Source organism: Rhinolophus sinicus, chromosome 4, assembly GCF_057876585.1.
Source record: "Rhinolophus sinicus isolate RSI-liver-muscle chromosome 4, RSI-T2T, whole genome shotgun sequence".
Lineage (NCBI taxonomy): Eukaryota > Metazoa > Chordata > Mammalia > Chiroptera > Rhinolophidae > Rhinolophus > Rhinolophus sinicus.
In genome coordinates, this window is record NC_142504.1 from 24,006,952 (window position 1) to 24,029,173 (window position 22,222).

The 22,222-nt window shown below is 32.2% G+C and overlaps 1 protein-coding gene across 4 annotated transcripts in view; it reads left to right on the plus strand.

Moving 5' to 3' along the window:
- Nucleotides 1-22,222, plus strand: part of DGKB (diacylglycerol kinase beta) — a 647,688-nt gene that overhangs the window by 225,424 nt on the left and 400,042 nt on the right. For 2 of the 4 annotated variants that reach the window (XM_019727049.3, XM_074340800.2), the window contains 3 exons: nucleotides 4,772-4,804; nucleotides 12,398-12,514; nucleotides 21,801-21,874. In XM_019727049.3, coding sequence (XP_019582608.1) covers nucleotides 4,772-4,804; nucleotides 12,398-12,514; nucleotides 21,801-21,874 — 224 coding nt within the window. The remainder of the gene's footprint in view (nucleotides 1-4,771; nucleotides 4,805-12,397; nucleotides 12,515-21,800; nucleotides 21,875-22,222) is intronic. The other 2 variants (XM_074340802.2, XM_074340803.2) reach the window with 1 other exon arrangement.

Below are 22,222 nucleotides of genomic sequence, written 5' to 3' on the forward strand. Positions count from 1 at the left end.
TTATGTTTCCAAATATCCACTGTACTAGGTGCCCTTTCCCTGAAGGTTCAGTGTGTTTCCTTTCTGATCACAGAAATGCACACACATTAATGGAGCTGTTAAGGAGGGAGCCTCATACTCCCTTCTCTTTAATATCTCCACACCAAAATTCTGCAAATATGCATAAATGGTTACATTTACAAGAGTAAAAATAGGGTATTTTTTCAGCAGTTATAACTATAAACGTAGTGAAATCATCTCAGTTAAAAATGTTTGTTACCATTAAATTTATGTTGATGCAAGCTTAAAAATTTGGCTGTAGGGAGAATGGTTATGCAAGGGATCCAGGATAAGTTTATAATATGGGTATATTCTAAAATATATTGATAGTTATGTTTTCATTAGATATGTCAAAGTGCCACCGGAAAAGAAAACAATTTTTAATTCTTCTATTTGACCTATTTGTCTTACATTGAATTAATCTTTGATTAAAGATGTTAATAAAGCAGCAGCAGTATTAAAATTATTACAATCCCGCTTCCTTATCGAAATTTGTATTGTATTCGTATGTGTGAGTGTACGTAGTTAAGGACCTGCAAAATCATAAAGGGTTAAACAAATTGAAGCTCAAATGTGAAAGTAAAATTCATGGAAACGAAACATATGCTTCATTTCTATATCTTAGAGTTGCCCTGGATGCATTTTGTATCCTCTGTGAGGGAAGAGCAGCTTCTCCTCTTAGGATGAGGCACTGTACCATTTTCGGCAGACAATTGTTCTTTTACTAAACCTGCCTTTCTCTGTCTCTCACTTCTCTTTTGATACCAGAAATATCCAATTGTATGTAAGGAAAACAGCTATTGAAAATGGTTTTATGTGGCCTCTTTAATTTACCACTGCACTGGAAGTTATGTTAAATGAACCCACAATAATATCCAAGCCAGTTCTTTCAGGCAGAACAGAATATACACTGTGGTTACAAAATACTTTGCTGTGTTCAGCCACATTTTAAAATAATTTGATTTCAAAATCAGTTAAAAAATAGAGACTTGGCTGAAAAAAAAGAAAAGTATTGTTGAACCTGCTATTTGAATAAATAAAGCCTGGGACCACAAAAAAAAAAAAAAAAAGTACTGTATATGGATTCTGTCGTTAACTTTAGTTTCTTAGTTTAGTTAGCTAATCTTTCTGATTTTTACTTTCCCAATCTGAAAAAATGGAGTATATCATCTTGGTTTAGTGAGAGGATTAAATGAAACAATAAATATGAAAGCAATTTTTCAAAAATATGAACATTCTTATATAGGTATAAGGTATAATTCTGTTAATTTTACTTCGTTCTTAAAATAACTGATGACCCTTTTAATGTGAGTACTATTCTCTTATTATATTTTTAACTAAGTCGAAGCTCTAATAATCTCTCCACCAAAGATTTTTCTTTGTCCTATGACAATTTGGATTAAATTGTCAATTTAAAATGATTACATGTTAGAAAATACGAAGACAAGAGATATCTCAATACTTTAGAATAATAGGATTTTAAAAAATTCTTTGATACTAGGTTGAACTTAATAAGTGCCCTGAAGGCAAATGCATCTTTTAAACTAATTATCTGTACTGTGTATTCTATTTAATATTAAAATTATACTGATTAAAAAAATCAATCACATTCCTCTGTAGTCACACCTCACATTTGATTAAATACAAATATACAGTTCCTGTATTAATTCTGATTAAAAATATATTACATTTAGAATTATACACTCATGATAATTTTTAAAAAAATAAAACATTTCTTCTGCTCCTCCCTGATATTTAAAAATCATATACATAAGAGTAAAAATGAAGTAATATCTCAATTTATTTTCTAAAAGTTGCTTCTTTTTCATTTACTAGATACCATAGTTTTCTTATTATAACTCAGTGATGAGATACTGATGGACATGATATTTAATACACTCTTTGCCTATACATCTTGATTATAAGTGATCTCATATAAAAGTTGTCTCATTACTCTTGTTCCTAGAGTGAATTTGTAGTGTATCTCTCAGACATCTGGGTGTTGCTAGAAAAAATTCTCAGAGCTGGTGGTTTTCTGTCTTATATATTCATGACTTCTAGCCCATCTGAGCTCTCAGTTTTACTTGATTCTGTTACTAACCTTTAGTCAACTGCTTTCCCATTCTCGAAGAAGTACTCACAAAATCTTTACCATTTCCTCACTTTCTTCATATCACTTTCTCCGCCAAACTCATTTGCTCTCAGGAGATAACCCATATCCCCACCACCCTAAGAAGGAAGAAGCCTGCTAACACGACTATCCACAAATTAGAAGTTCTCTGCACAAGTGGTAGCAAAGTGGCAGCCAGGGTTCAATTTCAACCCACAGTGTCTTTTAAAGTGGGATTTTTATTATCCAACTTCGCATAGTCTTTGTTCTTTGTGGCACTGGCCTACATGAATCCTGAAATCCCCAACTTATATGAAAAAAAAAATTGTTATTATTTTGCCATTGTTCTTTATATGTAGATCACTATGTATACGTGTATATACATATTTACAACAATATACACTTACCATATATTTTGTGAAGTTGAATCTTTTGAGAATAAATTATAGGTAGTATGATACTAAATCTGTAAATATTTCAGCAGGCATTTTATAAGATTAAGGACAATTTTCTATACAATTATAATGCTATCATCAGACTTAAGAATATTATCAATAATTCCAAAATATGAGTCATTTTCCTGTTTATAGTCAAGTGCCCACAATTAAAAGTGTGTGTTTTTTTAATAGTTTTTTGTTTTGGTGGTAGAGGTGGATAGACAGGATCTATCTGAGAATCTTGCATTGCACTGGGTTATTATTCTGAATCATTTAACAACTATAATTACTTCCCTTGCCTTTTCATTGCCTTTTCTTGGCTGACATATGTACAGTGAATATAAACGCTTCCCAAAGTAGACTTACGCCCTAGAGGCTGCTTCATGGGCATCTTGTTTTCGTTCTTGAGTCTCTGGGACTCTCTTGGGTACAGGCATAGATTAGGATAAGAAATCATAGGATAAATTACTTAATATGAATTTGAGGGAACATAAGGAAATACGTATATATTACAATAAAGATGGAAGGGCTACATTCATGTCTTAAAAATGTTTACTCAATCTAAGCTTCAACCAAGAGCTGAGGAAGAAAAATAGTAGGCTAACAAAAAGCTTTGAGCTAGCCCATATTGAAGCTCACACTAACATTTTTCCCACAATCCATTGCCCTAGGTGTATATAGACTGACTTAAATGCAAGAAGTCAAGAATATCACTGAAATCAGGAAGCTTTCAATGAAAGTTCTACCAAACCTTTTGTCAATTCATCTGAGGATCAACAGCAATTATTTCCATAGGCTTCTTATGCTTATGGGATTGTTAACCCTAGTGCATCTTCCCAGACTTCATTACATTTTTTGACTAAAAATTTGCAGCTACAGTATTTTTTACTTATATAGTCTTATAAACAAAGTTGTGTTCCTGGACACCTTAATATCCTCTAGAGTGGTCCTAGACCCCTTCTCCTTCTGTCCCACTTTAGAGTGCATTGGATCCTTCTAGTCCATCTCTATGTTGAGCCACTGTGACGCCATATGAAGCCTCATTTACCTCAGAAGAGGCTATTTATTCATTTGGTTCTTGCTGCCTTCTTGAAGTTCTACTTTGTAAGGATGTAAACTAATATCTGTGCTCGCAGGTTTTTCAGACTCATCTTAGGGATTCTCCCACAGTCCCTCTCACATAACTTGGTCCCGGGGAAGAAACTCCCTCCTTTTAAGAGACACACAATTGTCTAAAATCTCCTAGCTTCCCATCCAACTTTCCTAATCTCCTCCACCCCCCACCATGGGAAACCTTTATCTAGTTTTAGGAGTGTCAATAATTCTTCCAAATTTATTCTAGGTCCCATAGGACACAGAGTTTTGGAATTCAGTAATCTATTCTCTGTTTCTTGCCAAAAGAAAACCTTCCCAGTGTGACTCAGCAAAGTAGGAGTGGTGGGTAATGGAAGATACACTGTCATGAAAACCAGCCTTAGTATATTTAATCTCATCTTAAAAAAAAAGAAAACTGCTGTTTTAGGGAGGGGGGTTATCACTTTGTGAGTGGTGTAAATTATTATGTTTGTACATCTGAAACTAATAAAAATAAATAAAAATAAAAGTTACTCTCAAGTAAAATCTTATTTAATTATATTTTTATGTTTACTGGTATTAATGCATTTTTTTCTTATTTCCAGAAATCACAAAATAAAATCAGCACCATAAGCTAGATCTACATCAAAAAGACACTGAGTATTTTTAGGAAGGAAGGAGAGTTGGACTGGAAAATGAAAAAGTGGGCTGGTAAACAGGCAACTTCAAAAATTAGTAGGGACATTTTATGAAAGATTATAGAAGTTGGAGATGAGTTCTTATTCCAAAATATAAATGTAAGACATAAGTGTTGTAGTGAGGTCTGTGAAGCTGACCAAAGACGTTGATCAGTCTGCTTTAGGTAGATAAAATTGTATCTTGGATAAGTATTATAATTCCACAGCCTAACCCACTGTGCGTTAGAACATTCCTTATTTTGTGAATTAATATGTATTTAATGAAAGTAAGAAGAAAAATTATGACAAGAAAACACACTTGATGTTTATTCATTTATTTCACAGGAGAATAGTGGTGTAAGAACTGTCATTGGTGTTTGTTTTCAGTATGCCTTTTTTTTTCAGCTTTAACATGAACTTCTCTTTTTCAACAGAATCTGCCCACTTCAGGAGTTTCAGTCCCTGAGGTGCGTAAGCCAAACAGGTTTTCACACTTGGAATTATAGGTCATTATGCATCTTTTATCATTATGAAGGACATTTGGGGTTGTCTCACTGAACTACTAATATTAATTTGCATGTTTTATTTTTTTCTCATATTCTGGGGGATTTTTATATTTTCATGATGGAATAGACTTGAAGCATTTCCAACCTACGTTTGTGATAAACATTAAGGAAGCAAGAAGTGTTGTGAAACAAATACAGAGAAAACATAAAACTTACTTTGCAAAGAGTTTTGACGAGGGTATAAGAATAGCCATCGTTCCTATTTGTTAAGTTAAAATATAAATACCTTGCAGAAAACCCAAAAGAAGTCAATCTTCTGAGACAGTAAAATGTAGCTTTCAGTGATAGTACACCAAGATACTCTTCCTCTCATTGAAATGCCCATCATTTGTTAAAGATTATGTCTGAATCATTTAGCATATGATACGCTATTTATGGAAAGTCATTCAAAAAATGTAGTCACAGAATAAGTGACTTATTTTGAAAATAAATGTAGGCGTTGTCACAATATTTATTTTCAGTAAAGTGTTAGCTTTACCTTTGCATTAATGAAGCAAAACCCCCACTTTGTTCTGTGACCATATATTACTCAATTGTTATTATCTTTAAAGGATATGCTCAAATGGTATTTTTTCCTTAAAATTACAATTGGAATTGGCTTCTTAGGAAAATATCATTTATAATATATATAACATATGAGGATGAATTTATTTAGAGGATAACGTAATTGAACAAAAAAAATGTAATAACCTCTCTACTCCCCACTAAGAAGTTTTCTAATCGGAGTAGAATGTCTCATTGAATATTTAAAAAATTTCCTTTTGTAACTAGAAATTACTTTAAAAAGTACTCGGAGATATGCTTGAAATATAATGTTTCTAATCTAAGGGAAATATTAAGCTGCTTTTATACTCTTTAAGTCAGTTGATACCATTATGATAATTATTATAAAATAGAGATGTTATATTACACACTCAAGTGACAAAGGTATTAGGAAAGTGTATCATTTAGTCTAATTACTTATGTGTAAAAGAATTAATTTTATATGTTAAGGTCCTTGAGTTTATTTTTGCCCCTATCATAGCCCATTAAGTGAATATAGGCACTGTATTTAAGATTTAAAGTTTTTTTCTTTACACTTACAAACCTCCAAAGATCTCCCATATTGAGCCATATAATTTATATTATGTAGATTGAACAAATGGACCAAAATTACTGTTTTCATAGTAGCTTTTTTATTTGTTAAATATTTTTTTCTGCTTTAAACTTTTAAAGGTTTTCACACACTGCCTTTTTTTTTTTCTTGTAACATACTGATTTGCATTAACTTAAATGTTCCACCATCTTCCAAAATAATTATATAAGATTATTTTAACTATGTTGTTCCAAAAATTTTCTTAAGCCCATGTATGGAGATACAAATGAATGAGTGTGTGAATGCATACATACACACACACACACACACACACATACACACACACATGCACACACATATATACACAAACAGACGAGAATCCTAATGTTCTACCATGAGAACAATTGCTTGTTGGTTAATTGAAAAGGTGGTTAAAGTTATGTGAGGGATCTTACAGAATGATGTATACATACCTTAAACATTTTTCTTAAAATATATATTTATTAATTGGCTATACTTTTGACAGGATAAACGGCTTTTCTATGAGGACATAATTACTATTTGTAAATCGCACAAAGCCTTTCTTGCATATATCATGGTCTTGTCACCCATCATAAATTTCAATTATCAACTGTTTTAAAGTAAAACAAAAGCATTCCTATCATCTCGTTTAAAGACATTCAAATGCTAATGAAAGCAATTGTTTTCAATTATTTTCAGTTGTTTTAAAGTATAAAAAGAACTCAAGCAAAGCTTGAGTCTGGCGCCTTAGACCACTCTGCCATCCTGATAATTGTCACCTCAATAAACTTTAATTAAAAAACAAAGCAAACTCAAGGATATCTGTGAAGCAATTGGTGTAAAAAAGAAACTCCGATATTTATTATTAATTCTCCCTACTTTTATAGTCATTAGATCCAAACCCAACTTGACAAGTTCTCCTACACACACACACACACACACACACACACACACACACACACATTATCTTGTATTATTATGTCTTACCAAAGCGTGCAAGCTGTTTTACATAGAAATAACTCATTTTACACACACAATTCAATGGCTTGAATTACACAGTTACATTAGTAAGATAAATTCTACTTGGAACTGGCATAACCAGATTGGGGATTATACAGAAATCAGTATGTTCATCATTTAACTAATAGAAAGAGATGATGAAGGTGCATATACAGGAGAGCTGCCTCCTTGCTTTTAACCATGGCCATCAATTAGTATGATTTACAAAAGGAATGGAGAGTGAGCAAAGTTGAGGTACATGTATACACACGTAATTTTTATAATGGCACTACCATTTGCTAGTAAATAGCCCAAATTAGATAATTTGGGCATGGAACTTCACAGCACCCATCTTTAACTACTACAATCTAAGCAGCCTACTGTGTTAAATTTAATGATTAAATATAGTATTATACTTTTCTGTTTTAAAAATTAATGCCATTTACTGACTGTCAATTTTATGCCAGTACTTCATGTGTTATCAATTTATCATCACGCGCCTTCTCATTTTATGGATGAGTTCAGTGGTGGCTTAGAGGTAGTAAATACGTTGCCCAAGGATTTAGAGCCTTTGCCATTTTTGAAATGAATTGGTTTCTCTGGCAGTAAAAGGTTCAAATCCCACAGTAAGGTCACAATAATTAAAGGCACAGCTTTGTGTCTCTCAGTAAATGGTTTCTCAGAGCTCATAACCCTTACAAGCCCCAGTGAATATGGTGACACTTCTGCTTCAGGGAGATCTTTTATATTGTGAATACCCAAGTGTTCCCTTGGGTTACAATTCTAGACTTTCTGGGAAATTCTCGTGGCCTAGCTCTAGTGGCGGGAAAGGTTTTAAGTCTCCATGGAGGCAAGTGGTGCAGTACCAGAGAAAGCAGGTTCCAGGATTCCTTTGAAGGATGTCGTTGACAGCAAAGCATCCCTCTCCCCTTCTTTGTGACTTTCTACCAATTGAGGTGCTTTCTTGCTGCCTGTCTCTCATGCTGAGATTGGACAAAGAGAAGAAAACCCCGTGCTTGAGGTAATCATCACTTGCTGCTTATAGTTTGTGAGTGATCCGATAACAGCAGGCTTAAGTATTGTGGTAAACAGCCCTTTTGTGAAAGCAGTTTACAGCCATGTACAAATACTAAATACCTCTGAGAATCAGCATGAAATAGAAAAAGATTTTTTTTAGAGCACATATTTAAAGTGTGGTCATTTTATTTGATTTATTTCATCTTTCTGTTTTCTGTGAATGGTCTTTTCAGCTTTTTTTCTGTGTTTATTATGGTGATTATTCTTCTGGAATTCTAATACAATATATCCCCCAGTTAAGATCTGGTGTGCTACTTGTAGTCTAACGATGACAAAACATTTAATTCTATATTTAAAAATGTCTGCGTAGCAAACACAAATAGTTGACATTTGAAAATGCTGAAATATCAATAACTGTATTTTGTATGTTTTAGTTCTATGGTCTTTCATGATTTTTCTTTCTTTTTTTTTTGGTTAGAGTGATTCTTGTTATTGTTTGAATAATTTCTATTGATTAAGGCAATGATTTTCCAACTCTTTATGTCTGGGATAATTTACCTGGCAGAACAAACTTTGTCTTAATTATAAGAAATTTATTTTGTGAGTTAGAGTCCAAAACAATGAGAGGAAAAAAAAAAAGAAAAAGAAAAACTGAAGGTGAAGTGATGAGCACTACACCCAATTGTCAGAGAGCAATTTTTATCTGAAATAAAGATGGAAAATAAAGTTGGGGAGCTCTACCTGAAACTTCAATAACTTCAGCATTGGGAATAACTCTCAAATATCATAATAGAGCTCTGACAGTCGGGGTTAATTGACTTCTAAAACAGACTCATGAAAATTTTGTGGACAGATTTTCAAAGATCCAATAGCCTCCCCCTTCCTGCCCCTCATTTAAAATAAGAAAGAAGTAAAGATTTTCTCAGTGGAAATAGAAAAAAAGGATTCAGATACCCTCTTGTTAACTTATGCTGCTTAAATAAAATATAGTGACTATCTCAGGGACACGCCTATAAAATTTGGAAATAAAGATAAAACAAATGAGTATAACAAAAAGAAAGCCCTGGGAAAAATTAAATACTTAGCAGTCTCTCCTGTTGTAAAATTTTCAGTTTGAATTAATTCCATAAATTCTACCTACTACGTATAGTTTCCTCAAACAAAGAAACCACTTGGTTTCCTTAGCATATGTGTGCTCGAATGTGTGTGTGTAAACAAATGTTTACTGTCTTAGTAGTGTTATCCAGATTATATAATAAAATTCATGTATGGATATCTGAGGATTTTTTATTAACTTGTTACATATGTCTTTCTTATAATTATATATTTCAAAAACAGAATATCAATTGAAAACTCAAAGTGTTAAAACTTCAGTGTTAGTTAAAACTTTAGTGTTAGTTATGAAGTCTTACTACACAGAAATTTCCCAAACTATATGCACAGCCAAGAATAAAATAATGTTAATAGATGATATGGTAGCTCTTTGCAGACATATACTTATATGTCTTAACTTTCCAGAATTATATATATAAATAGTCTGGTGACAAATAGCTAGTTCCAAAATGTGACTACCAACTTAAATTTCATTTGGTTCTTGTAATCTAAGTATTTTAGGAATTAAATGCTAGATAACAATCGCCGGGTTGTATGGTATAATGTAAGGTATATAGATAAGTTAAAATTTTCACATTGTAGAGTTTTGCAGAATACTGTTACCGTATTTGATTTACTTGCATGTAAGAAACTAGAAAGAAATTATTTCCATACTCACCAACAGGATTACATTTTTGAACTTTTAACATAAGCTATGTTTTTTCAAATATAAACGTTGAGCTTATTTAAACATATGCCAAATGTAACTAGTAGAATATATATATGTATATGTATATGCATATGTATATGTGTATGTGTGTGTATATGTATATGTATATATATTCTTGTGGACATATAACAAACACTATGCGTAATGGTAATATTGATGAGCGCCTTGATTTGTGAATCACACCTGCTTTATATTATTAATAACTTTCATTTATTGAACTCGTACTCTAATACAGGTACAATGTTAGGATTATACATTTTCTATTAAACCTTACATACTCTGAGAAATAGGTATTACTATCTCCATTTTGAATAAGAGTGATTTCTATAAAATTACATAATATTTAAGTAGCAGAGATGGGATTTAGCGCACGCTTTTTAACTCCAAACCTCATTTTATAATTCATTCTGTCTGTGCATTATATTCTTAACCATCTATGGACAACATTGTAATTTACAAGCTTAGAAAGAATGATCTGTCTTTAAAAAATGTCCATATTTTTGCCAGAAATTATGGTTATATGTAAGTACATCATTTTCTGAAGAATTTGAATTTCAGGAGTCCTATTGTATCATCCATTTTCAGCCACATCAAATATATATGTAGTGTTTTTGCTCCATGAAATTACAAGGCATTTATTTTGGTCTGAAAAGTTTTCTGACCTATCTGTCCCTAGTAAATTTTTAAAGTTTTACTAAGTACACTTCTGTCATTTTCCTAAATGACAGAAATTAAAATGATACTCTAAAAAGCAAATATAAGAACTAGGGAATGTATATATGAATACGTGATAGGATAGGAAGGTGACACTCAAGCATTTAAACACATATGGAAGACATTGCTAACTGATCAGGACACTTTTTCATACTGAGCCTAGAGCTGGCCCAAGAATCATCATCAATGTAGTGGTTAAGGCACTTTAATTTTTTGTTTGTTTGTTTTTTTAATGTTAAGATTCATATATTTTTCCATTCATTTATCCTGACTTTTATCAGTCACTGATCTGGGATCTGATAGAACAATTAAGCAAACCGAGACCGTTCTGTTATGGAGCTTTGATTAAAGTGGAGGAAGACCAGCATTAAACAAACTAAATTGTAAACATTTCATGTTGTAATATATTACGCACATTCAAAAGGAGGCTAAAGAGAATAGAGAAGCCTGTCTGACATTTGACCAGAAACCTGAAGTAAGTGAAGAGCAAGCCCAACAAATATACAGAGGAAGAGCTTTCTAGTAAACTGCAGTGATTGCAACGATCCTGAATTAGGAGCATGATTGTTGTGATCAAGGAACAACCAGGAGGTGGGTGTCATTGGAGTGGAGTGAAAGGGATGAGTGTGGCTGTTGCATAAAGACTTGACTGCAGGGAGACAAAGATGGAATGAGATTGATTTGTATAGTGATAGTTATAATTCGGGCAACTATAATAACATAATGATGGCTTAAGCCATGTAATGATGGAGGTGGTAATTGTTTAGTTTGGGATTTATTTTCAAGGGTGGTAGGCAGGAAAAGAAATAAATTTTAGATCCTTTAAGGATTGATATCCACATTTTAGACACTCATGTGGACAGATAGCAAGGGCATTTGTGTATAGGAGCTAAGGCTCAAGGGAGAAACCTGAACAGGAAATATAAATTTGAAAGTCTTCATCATCAAATTGAAATGGAAAGCCTTGGATTAAATGAAGTGACCTAGGGAGCAAGTATAAGCGGTGAACATGAGATGAGAAGTCCCAGGAAGAGGTTACGTGTTAAGAACTATAAAGCTGGAGGAGGAACCAACACAGGAGACTATGAGGGAGTTAGTGAAGTCAGAAGAACTCTAAGAGAAAGAAGAGAAAGAAGTGTCTGCAAGCCCAGCGAGGCAAGTTCTCAAGAGGGAAGAGGTGCCAATTCTGTTCATTGTTGCTTAAAACTTGACAATATGAAGACTGACCAACAGGTGTTCCAATGAGAAGGCCACTGATGCTTTAACAAAATCTGGTTTGATGAATGAATGATAATAAATGTTTACTGGATAGAAAGAAGAGAGAGTGGAGGGGAGGATGTAGAAACAGGGAGCAGACAACTACAACACTTTTGTCCATTATGGTGAACAAAGGAATTAGCTGGGATGCAATGTGAGTTTTAAGGTTTAGGTAATTCTTAATATAAATAGTAGCTTAAAAGTTCACCATGTATTCATTTTCAATATTGCATGTATTGATAAACATTGCTTTTAGTGTTTAGTATCAAATATTTAAATTTAAAATCCTATATTGTCTTTACCATTATTTATTTAAAAAATCAGCGTAGTATACCTTAATAACTTTTGATAGAGTCACAGTTGGGCATGTAGGGATTATACAATTTGGTTTCCTTTTATATCCTTTCTTTAACTGATACATTGACCATGCATCTATCATATATATATTGAATCAGTTGAAAGCAGTAGCTTTCATATTATTCACTAGGAATTGGTCCCAAATTTGTAGCCATGAAACTCTTATACGTTTCCCCTTTTAAAAACAATTCAACATTTGTAAAAGGTTTTTTTCCCCTGCCCCCCCTTATAGGAAAGACAAGCAACAGTGAAAAAGGAAAAAGGTGGTTCCCAACAGCCAAACAAAGTGGCTGACAAGAACAAAATGCAAAGAGCCAACTCTGTTACTGTGGATGGACAAGGCCTGCAGGTATGATTTTTAAAATCCAAATTGTCGTAGCTTCCATATTACTTCTGTGCTCGTAGACAGGCATATGTCAAGATATCAGTCCACTTATTTAATGTGCAGATTAGCTCAGTAAATGACTTCAGAAAAATCTTTATTAATTTATCAGGATGTCACTTAAAAGTTGATTGACAGAGTGACATTCTGATTAGATTCATCATTTATAATGTTATGTCCATTTGAACTTAAATTTAAGAGATCTTCTCTCAAGCTGATGTTTTTGCAAATTATTACTAACTACACACATTTACTATAAACATACATATTATTTGTTTACAAGTATATTTTCTCCAAATATATTATTGTATATAATTTAAAGAGTCATTTTGGTGGCAAAACATTTCTTTAGGAAAGAATAAAATTAATTCTATTTGCATGGAAACTTTTGTTTGTAAATAAATAATAAAACTAAGGAATCTATTATAACTTCTTTATGCCTTCCTAAGTTTTTAAGTCAAAATTGAAACTGTGTATATACTTGTATTTCTCGTTTAAGTAAAAATAGGTAGCTCACAATCATGTTTTCAGTACTTTATAAAGCTGTGAATTACCCCTAGTGTCTCTGACATTGAAAACAAGATTTCTTTCCATCTGCATTTTAAAATGTCCTATAGAGTGAATGTATTTTATTTGCCTCTGTTTCTCACTCCATCATGAAAACAATCATTGAAGCAATACTCTATGAAATTATGAATTTCTTTTTTATTTTTGTTTAAATTTTCCTACCTATATGTTTCTCTCTTCCAGTTTCCAATTCCTTTCCTTAAGAATATGCTACAAGTTTCATATTCTCCAGGAAAATTTACCATTTACCACATAAAGTTATATAATGTCACATTCATTCAATATACATGATTTTATGTCTTCTTTTTCATTTATTATTTTATCTGTGATACTATAGATTATGTCTTTTATATTCTTTAATTTGAAAGCACAGTATAGAGCACAGTGTAGTTGCCTAAATGCTAGCTTCTTCATTGTATAGAACATCTCGTGGAACATTTAATACTTGCTTAAACATTGATAACTAGATTACTTTGTTTTGATGTAATAACATGCATTGTGAATAGAAAATCTACTATGAATTATTAAACTCAAATATAAAAAGAGAAAATTCTGAATGATAAAATTATTACATTAGGTAGACCATATAGAAGTGAATTATCAAAAGAGGAAATCAGAATCTTTACTTTTTGAAGTCATATCTGTGTGTTTAGCAATCTTAGTTAAAGTCCCAAATATGAAATCTATTCACAATTTTGATAGCAAAAAATGTAATTGAGTGATCCCATAACATTTTTAGTGAAAAAAAATTAAATTTAATATGTCAATTGCAAATATTGATTACTTTAAATCTTTAGTCACTCTGTGTTCCTGAAATAAAAATAATGAAAGGGAAACCTAATTTTAAAATTCAAGTACATTTCATACTTGACTAGGCACTTCTCAACATGAAAGGAAAACTTCATCATTTGTTAAACCGTAGATGCTAGGCAATATGGTAATATTTTATGCATATTAAATGATTTCTCTGTAAACCTATGAGATAAATATTAATTCTTAGTTTTCTCAATAAGTGTATTATAGATATTATCATTCTTCACTACTTTCAAAATGACCCTATTGATGTTCAAAAGGAAAATTATTCTCAGGGCCTTGCAGTTAGTTAGTCATTGGTAAATCCAGGTTTGAATGAGCATCATCTGGCTTGGATTTATGTGTTTTACTTCTAATATATCCCTTCTCCTTGGCTAATACATTTTATACAATAATTTAGCATTTATAGTCTATAAATGCTAAATTTCTGACCACCTTATTTTCCCATGTACTTTTATATTGTTGCAGAGTTTGAAATAAAAATTATGCATGCATCAGAATTATAACTTCTCTGGTCTCAGTTTCCTAAGATTTGGATAATTATACCTGACTTTACCCAAATTAAACCAAATAAAACCAAAATTAAAATTACATGTGCATGCAGACTGTTTTACAAACTTTAAACTTACATCAATATAAGTTGCATTTTCTTTTTTTATCAAAAAGAATCGGAAATATTTAATCTTATCCCAACTAAATTAGTCACATTGAAAACAATAGGTAATTAACTTTTTATGTGGATGTGATTCATCTCTCTAACCAGATAACGATGTTCCATGCTTTCTTTCGCATACAAAATGTCAGGTAAAGTTGTCAGTAAGCAAAGTATAGACATCAGCTCTTAAAAAACAGCAATGGATAAATATTGATAAATGATCATCATCATATATTTTAATTTTAAAAAAAATTAGTATATAATCATGTGAAATGGTCTCTTTCACTTCAGCAGAATGGAGTAATATACGATACACATAGATATTGAAAGTATTTTGGGGAAAATATTTTAAAAGGTAAAAGATTAAATTCTTGGATAGCTATTTCTTGTAAAGTGGAAATGTAAGTAATTTTTGTTGTGGTAATTAATTTTAAAATAATAAAATGGTGGTTCTTTGTCAGGAAAGGTAAAATGATCTACCAGAAAGTTAATTTTTTGTGAAGTTTTAAAAAATATATATCATAAAAAAGCATTGAGTTGCAGCCCAGTTTGCATATACCTCAGTGACAGAAGAGATCTACACTGCTTAAAGAAGACTATTAATCATAGTTAAGCACATTCATCTTACTTCTTTCCAGCTAACCAGCATAATGATCAGGATTATTATTTCTAATTAGAGGAAGTAATAGATCATGTATAACCTTAGGATGAGTCTCATTAATTAACCCGAATCCTAGGGGACTTCAAATAGAGGTGGTTCGGCACTCTGTCTCTGTCATCGCTCACACCATAGGTTTACACTTAATACATATGATCAAATGTAATTGAAACTACGATATCTTAACATACAGGAGATGTAACAAGATGACTGTCCACACGTGAATAAATAAGTAGAACAACAGAAGAATTGTTTAAACTGTAGTAAACTAAAGGTACCTTGTCCCTAATTATTCTTTGAGAAAATTTTCCAAATAAAAGGATCACTTGAACACTGAAAAGTCCAGTTTGTAATGTTCTTAACATAAGGAAAAAAGGAAGACCTTTATAATGAAATACCTAAAACTAAACCACCTCTCTGCTTCTCCTTATCCCTGCTATCTTTCTTATTTGCAGTGTCTCATTCTTGTAATCACCAAGACTGAAAACCATACATCACACATGCGGTATACCCAACTATATAGTGTGTGTGTATCAAATTAATTCCCTTTATTTGATGCGTGCGTGTGCGTGTGTGTGTGTGTGTGTGTGTGCGTGTGTGTGTGTGTCCTTTCCCTACTTTGGGATCCTCAAGCCTGTTGATTCTTTCATAATCATCTGTTCATTGTCATTTCAACTCCCTCTGTAAGTCCAGAATTATTACTTTATACTTTGAATATTACAACCTTTAAAATGAGTCCAAGTTTCCATACAAATAATGGCTAAATTATAAAAGATATGGGGGGAAAATGGAGCTGTGTAAGATAACTGCCAGGGCAGAGAGTTGGAGTTCTCTGTAATTTTAAGATTGCCAGATTAGAAATGAAGAGTCAGGTACATCTCAAAGATGGGTGGCACATGTAGCTGAAATGGTGGAGTGGTCATTGACTGACATGGAGAAAGGTCTAGGTGAATAAGGTTTGGAGACAAATTTATGATGCTGTGAGACATCCAAATGGAAATGCCAAGTAGGAAGACAGATTTGTGGATCTAGAATTTAGGCAGGAGGACAAATAAGGATTTCAAAGTAAAAGGCATATCGATGGAACTTAAAACCATCATATAAAATGAAATTACTAAGGGGAAGAGTATATATAGAAAGCTGTAGTTGAACTGGGATCCATATCTGTCTGTCTGTAAAGTCATGTTCTTTAATATTTAATGTATGAAATTGTCCCTTTATATGAGTAAATAAGATTACATAGGTCTAGCTCTATTCTCTGTAGAGGAGAACCTTGAATGAACATCTTTTTCTGGAATGCCCTTAACACCAAGTTTATAACCATTCTTTAAGATTTCAAGTACTACACATGCTATAAAATCTTGCTTAAAAATTTTCTCCCTTTATTAATATTTTCCGGGTTATATATTGTTACCCTATCTTAATGTTACTTAAAACAGTTTTTGAGAAGCCCAGAGTTATGTAGAGATGCCTCAAGCACAATGCTGGGGTGATGTGAGGCTGAGAACAGGTTCAGGGTTTTTGTTTGTTTGTTTGTTTGTTTGTTTGTTTGTTTTTTAAGCTTTAAACAGAACAACTTGTCCTTCATATGTTTTACATACTGTTCCACTTATAATTCTTTCAAGTGCTGTATATGTATTTACCTCTAAGAACAAATAGTTTTAGGCTAACAGAGTTATTTATATTCATGTGTTGGTCTTCTTTCTTCCATCCCACCAAATTTTTAACAAAACAAATACAATATTTTAGGATGACAATAAAACAGTTTTCAAAACAAATGAGTTGTACATCTTATTTCAGAATTGTTATATAGATGTAAAAATTCAAAATGTGTCATGTTGAAGACTACATTAGATACAGTTCGAATTAGTGAACTTACATATAATTGATACATTAGTGATATCCAATCTTCAGATTCCATTCCAGTTTCACCAGTTGTCTCAATAATGGCTTTTATAGCAAAAGAAGCTAGTCCAGAATCATGTTAACATCTGACTTGGACAGTTGTGTTGTATTTATGAAAGAGAATATTCTTGTGTGTAGGTAATCTTAAAGTAAATGGAAATGATGAGGTATAATTTTGGCAACTTACTCCGAAGTTGTTCAGGAAAGAGTTTGTACAGTGTTTGCAATGTTTCTAAATTTGGAAGTATTTCAAACATAAAAATTAAAATATTACTGTAAAACAACAAAATATGTTGTAAGGTAGTTCCATATAACTTTATTTGTTAAAATCAGATACACTGAGTTTCAGAAACCAAGAAATTTGCTTGTATTCCTTTAACCTACTTAAATTCCTTTAAGTATATATGATTTACATTATAATATAAATTACTTCCCTTGGACTGAACTTTGAATTTTGTTTTTAAGTTCTTACACAATTTAGAACTCTGTAAAATAGGATCTGGAATCAAATATATTGAATTAACTAATAGAAATATCATATCTAATAATACCTACTTTTCCCCCTTATTTTAGACTACTTAGGTCACAAAAGGATTGACTGAAAATGATTATGCCCATATTCAATAATGAGAATAACAATATAAAATGAAATGAAATATAGAGGACATTCATAGATTTTGATATCACTTTTCTGTTGTTTTTCAGTCACGAGCTGGAACTATTAACAAGTTTGATGAAGAATAAAGTGTCTATGCCTAGTTTCAACTGTATCCAAATCTTTTTCTCTATGGATCTTGTGTTTCACATCAATTACAATTAGGTTCTGCAGAGTTTAACAGGGAAAAAAAAACAGAAATAAGAAATAAATAAAACACAACAGTGGTTCAGATAAGAGAGCAATAAATTTTTCTTTCATAAATATAGTCCATAAGTGGGATCTCAGTTAATAAGCTCCATGTTTTCATCAGGCATGATACTACCTTTTCCATCAACCATCTGTGGCATCTTCAAGGTCACCTTATGATCAAAGATTGGTACATTCTTCCTTTTTAAGGAGCATTCTTGAGTTTCCGTAGGATACATCTATATTAGTCAGCTTGGGCTACTACAACACAATATCATAGACTGGGTGGCTCAAACAACAGACATTTATTTCTCCCAGTTCTAGAGGCTGGAAAGTTTAAGGTCAAAGTGCTAGCAAGATAGATTATATTCTGAGACCTCTTCTCTTGGCTTGTAGGTGGCAGCCATCTCTCTGTGTACCCACATGTCCTTGTGTTTGTTTGTGGAGAAAGAGAAAGAGAGATCTCTTCTTATAATGATATTCACTCCATCATGAAACTCTCACCCTCATGATCTCATCTAGCCTCAATTGCCTCCCAAATGCCAATTTCCAATTACTATCACAAGGTGTGGGTAGGGCTTCAACATGTGAATTTATGGAGACACAATTCAGTTCATAGCAATTTTCAATGTATGTCACATCAGAAAAAAAAAGAAACACATTTGTTTCTACTTGCGATATTTATTTGTGTTCTTACATGACAAGGCACCAAAAGTTATAATTTTTTAAAGCTCTTTAAAAGAAATATATGTGTACACACACACACATACATGCAAGCAGTAGCAACAGCTTCCAATACACAGGTGTGAATATAGGGGACAATCTTACAAAATTGCCCCTTGGTCAAGGTTTTTACATTAAGGATGGAGAATAATATGAGAATTAAGTGACAATAGCAGATACTCTGACACTGAGATGCTGCTTTTTTTTTTTTCAGGACTATTAATGAACACAGTAGTTGTTTATCTTTAACTTTTCAGACTTGAAAATGGCTATGCAGTACTATAGGTCTTCGGCTTTCCAAAGTATGAACTCCGCATTTTCTGTCTTCTAACACCCAAATTTACTAGATTAGACTTCTTTTTATAATAATAAAGTTTAGCAGATTTTTAAAGCTTTTTGAATGCACATTCAAAAGTTCCCAGATTTGCCTGGAATCTTGACATATCTAGTATAACACCATTAATTGAGCCCTTAACACAAGAGTCTTTGTGATGCTGATGTTTAATCTAACATTTCACCCCTTAAATATAGGTTATGTTAGGTCAGGTTTTTAATCTGTTTACATCGTTGTCAAAGGGGCACTATTCCACAGAGTCTTATAACTTACAAATAGATATCTAAAATTTTTAATGGTTTATTTTTTATAGTCTTGTCTTTCAAGCCTAATTTTTGATAAGGGGATATGTGGAAAAGATTGTTAAATTTGTTTTATTATTCCTGTACTTCCATTTTGGGTGTTTGATTTTTATCTCTTGTAGAGTATCATCATTCTTCTAAATTCTTTCTTTATCTAAATTATCTTCTATTTTTTTCTAATCTACTTGACCCATTTATCCATTTAACTACCTGTAAGAATGAGATCAGGATTTTTGTATTTTGAAATCCTCTACAGACTGTAATTTTCTAGTGGGATATTTATTTGTTTACAGTAATGTGCAGCTTAGAACACAACTGTTATGTATTATAGCATTGATCTTTATTTGATAAATAATAATGATGCCTTTAAATATTTCAATAAATAAATATTTCTGAAAGGCATTCCAAAAGATGTTTACAAATGAATTCTAAATATTGAACCCAGTGTGAATTTAATGTAATCTCATATTATGATAAGCTGAATGTTTTATTTGGGGAGGATCATCCTAATGTGTATTTGGGTTCAGATTTAGTGATTTGCTCAAAAACAAAACTAACGAGTGATAATTCAAATTAAGTGCAAAAATCAACTGAAATCCACATCTGTTACCATTGCTTTTCTACATGTGGAAACTTTAAGAGTTGATCTGATTTTTTAATAGGATGAGAAATACAGGAAATTCAATACTGTTATTCACATAAAGGTGTGTTTGGGTTGTCTTCATTTTAGCTTCCAAGGGGTGGGGATGAGGGGCGGGGGAGAAGGGCATATGTGGCAAGTCAGGGGCACAATGACTTAACCTAGTAGACACTTCTGTACATTAATTGATTGAGCACATTTGGTTCAGGGAGAACAACTGAAAATTTACCACAGATCCATCTCATTCGTTCCATCTCCCAACTGAATTAGAGACAAATCAGAAACAACCTGTATCCTCTTTTCAAAGGAAAGTAAATCAGAGGCAGAGATGCAAAATTCTAAAACGAGAACAAGTTGGATAAGGGTAGAAAAATAAAGACTATTGTACAGAAACTTCTCATATAGCTAATGCGAAGAATTTAGCATTGGCCCCTTGCCTATAGTCATTAGAAAGTTGTCATTTCATTTAAGAATTGACAGGAAATGTGTTGGTAAAATAATTTATCTTACCTTGTTTAAAAAGGAAGAAAATGAGGACATGATATGGTAACATGGTTGTTTTTAATTATCATATTAAATATTTAAGGGTACTTTCTAGGAAAGAAATATAGCAATAAAGGACACATTGAATATTTTGAGAAAGTAAATTGATCTAAAATTTTTCACCTTAATATTTAGAACACTCCATTACTTGCATATTTTTGTTACTAAATATTGTTTTGTCATACTGTTTAGATGAGAGTTGTATAGAGGTATATTGAATCAGAATACTTTTATAAAGAGTTTTTTATCATGTCCTCATTTTCTTCCTTATTTTCTTAACATTGAAGTCATGTAGACTACAAGAGTTCTTCCTTACCAACCTATCAAAAAGAACTCCACCCCCACCAACAAAGTGCTATCTCCTTACCTGCCTTACTTCTCTTCCTGAAATGTTTTACTACTAATTAATGTTTGTCTGTATATTTGTTTATTGCCTGTTTCTCCGCTAGAATATAAGCTCTACTAGGGCAGGCCCTTTTTTTTCTTGTTCAACCAAGAAATGAGTAGTGATGAAACCAGTGCATAACATATAGTAAGGACACAGTCAATTTAATGGACTCCCATTTTGCAAATAGATTTAATTAAATGGCCCTCTACTCTTGAAGAAGAAAAATAAAGCACTGGGAAGACATTCTGTGGAAAGAGACTTTTAGGCAGAAATGGGCCTTAAGTCATCTTATTCACAAGTGGTTGGAAAGATGCATTCTACCCATGTCACAGAGCTCTTAAGTCGGGGTCCTCTATGTAAGTAGGGCTCTCTATAATTTGATTCTTTTCTTCTAATATTTTTTCCCCACTATATGCTGCTTTATTCTGGCTGGTTTACTCACTGCCCCATAGATGATACCCTTTGTTTTCATCTCATAGCTGTTCAAATTTATTCCATTCTCAGCAGTCTTCCTCTCTGCCCTATATCCAGCTAGATCTTTCCTCTCTTTGTGGAGTGAATCTATATATATGTATGTATATGTATATGTATATGTGTATACATATATATATATACACACATATATATGTATAGATATACACATATATATATATATCTCTAGATATAGATATATATCTAGATATAGATATATATACACACACACATACACATACAACTGAGTTGCTAAATAGATCTATTTATCTATCTATACACATTTCAGAACAAAAGAGCCATATTCTTGAATTTACTGATCGATACTTCATGACTTAGAAATAACTAAGGAGTCCTCTTCATATACATTGTGATAAATAATTTGGTTACATATTCAACTTTTCTTCTAGATCACTCCTGTTCCTGGTACTCATCCGCTTTTAGTTTTTGTCAACCCCAAAAGTGGAGGAAAGCAAGGAGAAAGGTATGTTTTTTTGAGTCATTTTTTTTTATTTTCTATGCTACATATATACATATATATTAACTGAAATCATGGTGTAAAAAATATTTGGAAAAATTATTTCTCATGGTCTACTGATTTTAATATGAAATAAATGATTCTAGTATCTATATGTAACATATTGATATGATCTCTTCTTTTTTTCCCAGTTGAAATTTTAAAATAATAATAGACTTTTATAAATATTCTTATTATCATAGCTCAGGTATCTGGATTCTGTCCATCCTGCCTTTCTATCCTAGTCCTATCAAAGAGCTTTGCATACAGTGTGGCTCCACAAATACTGTTGAATGAAAATTGGTTCTCTCACAG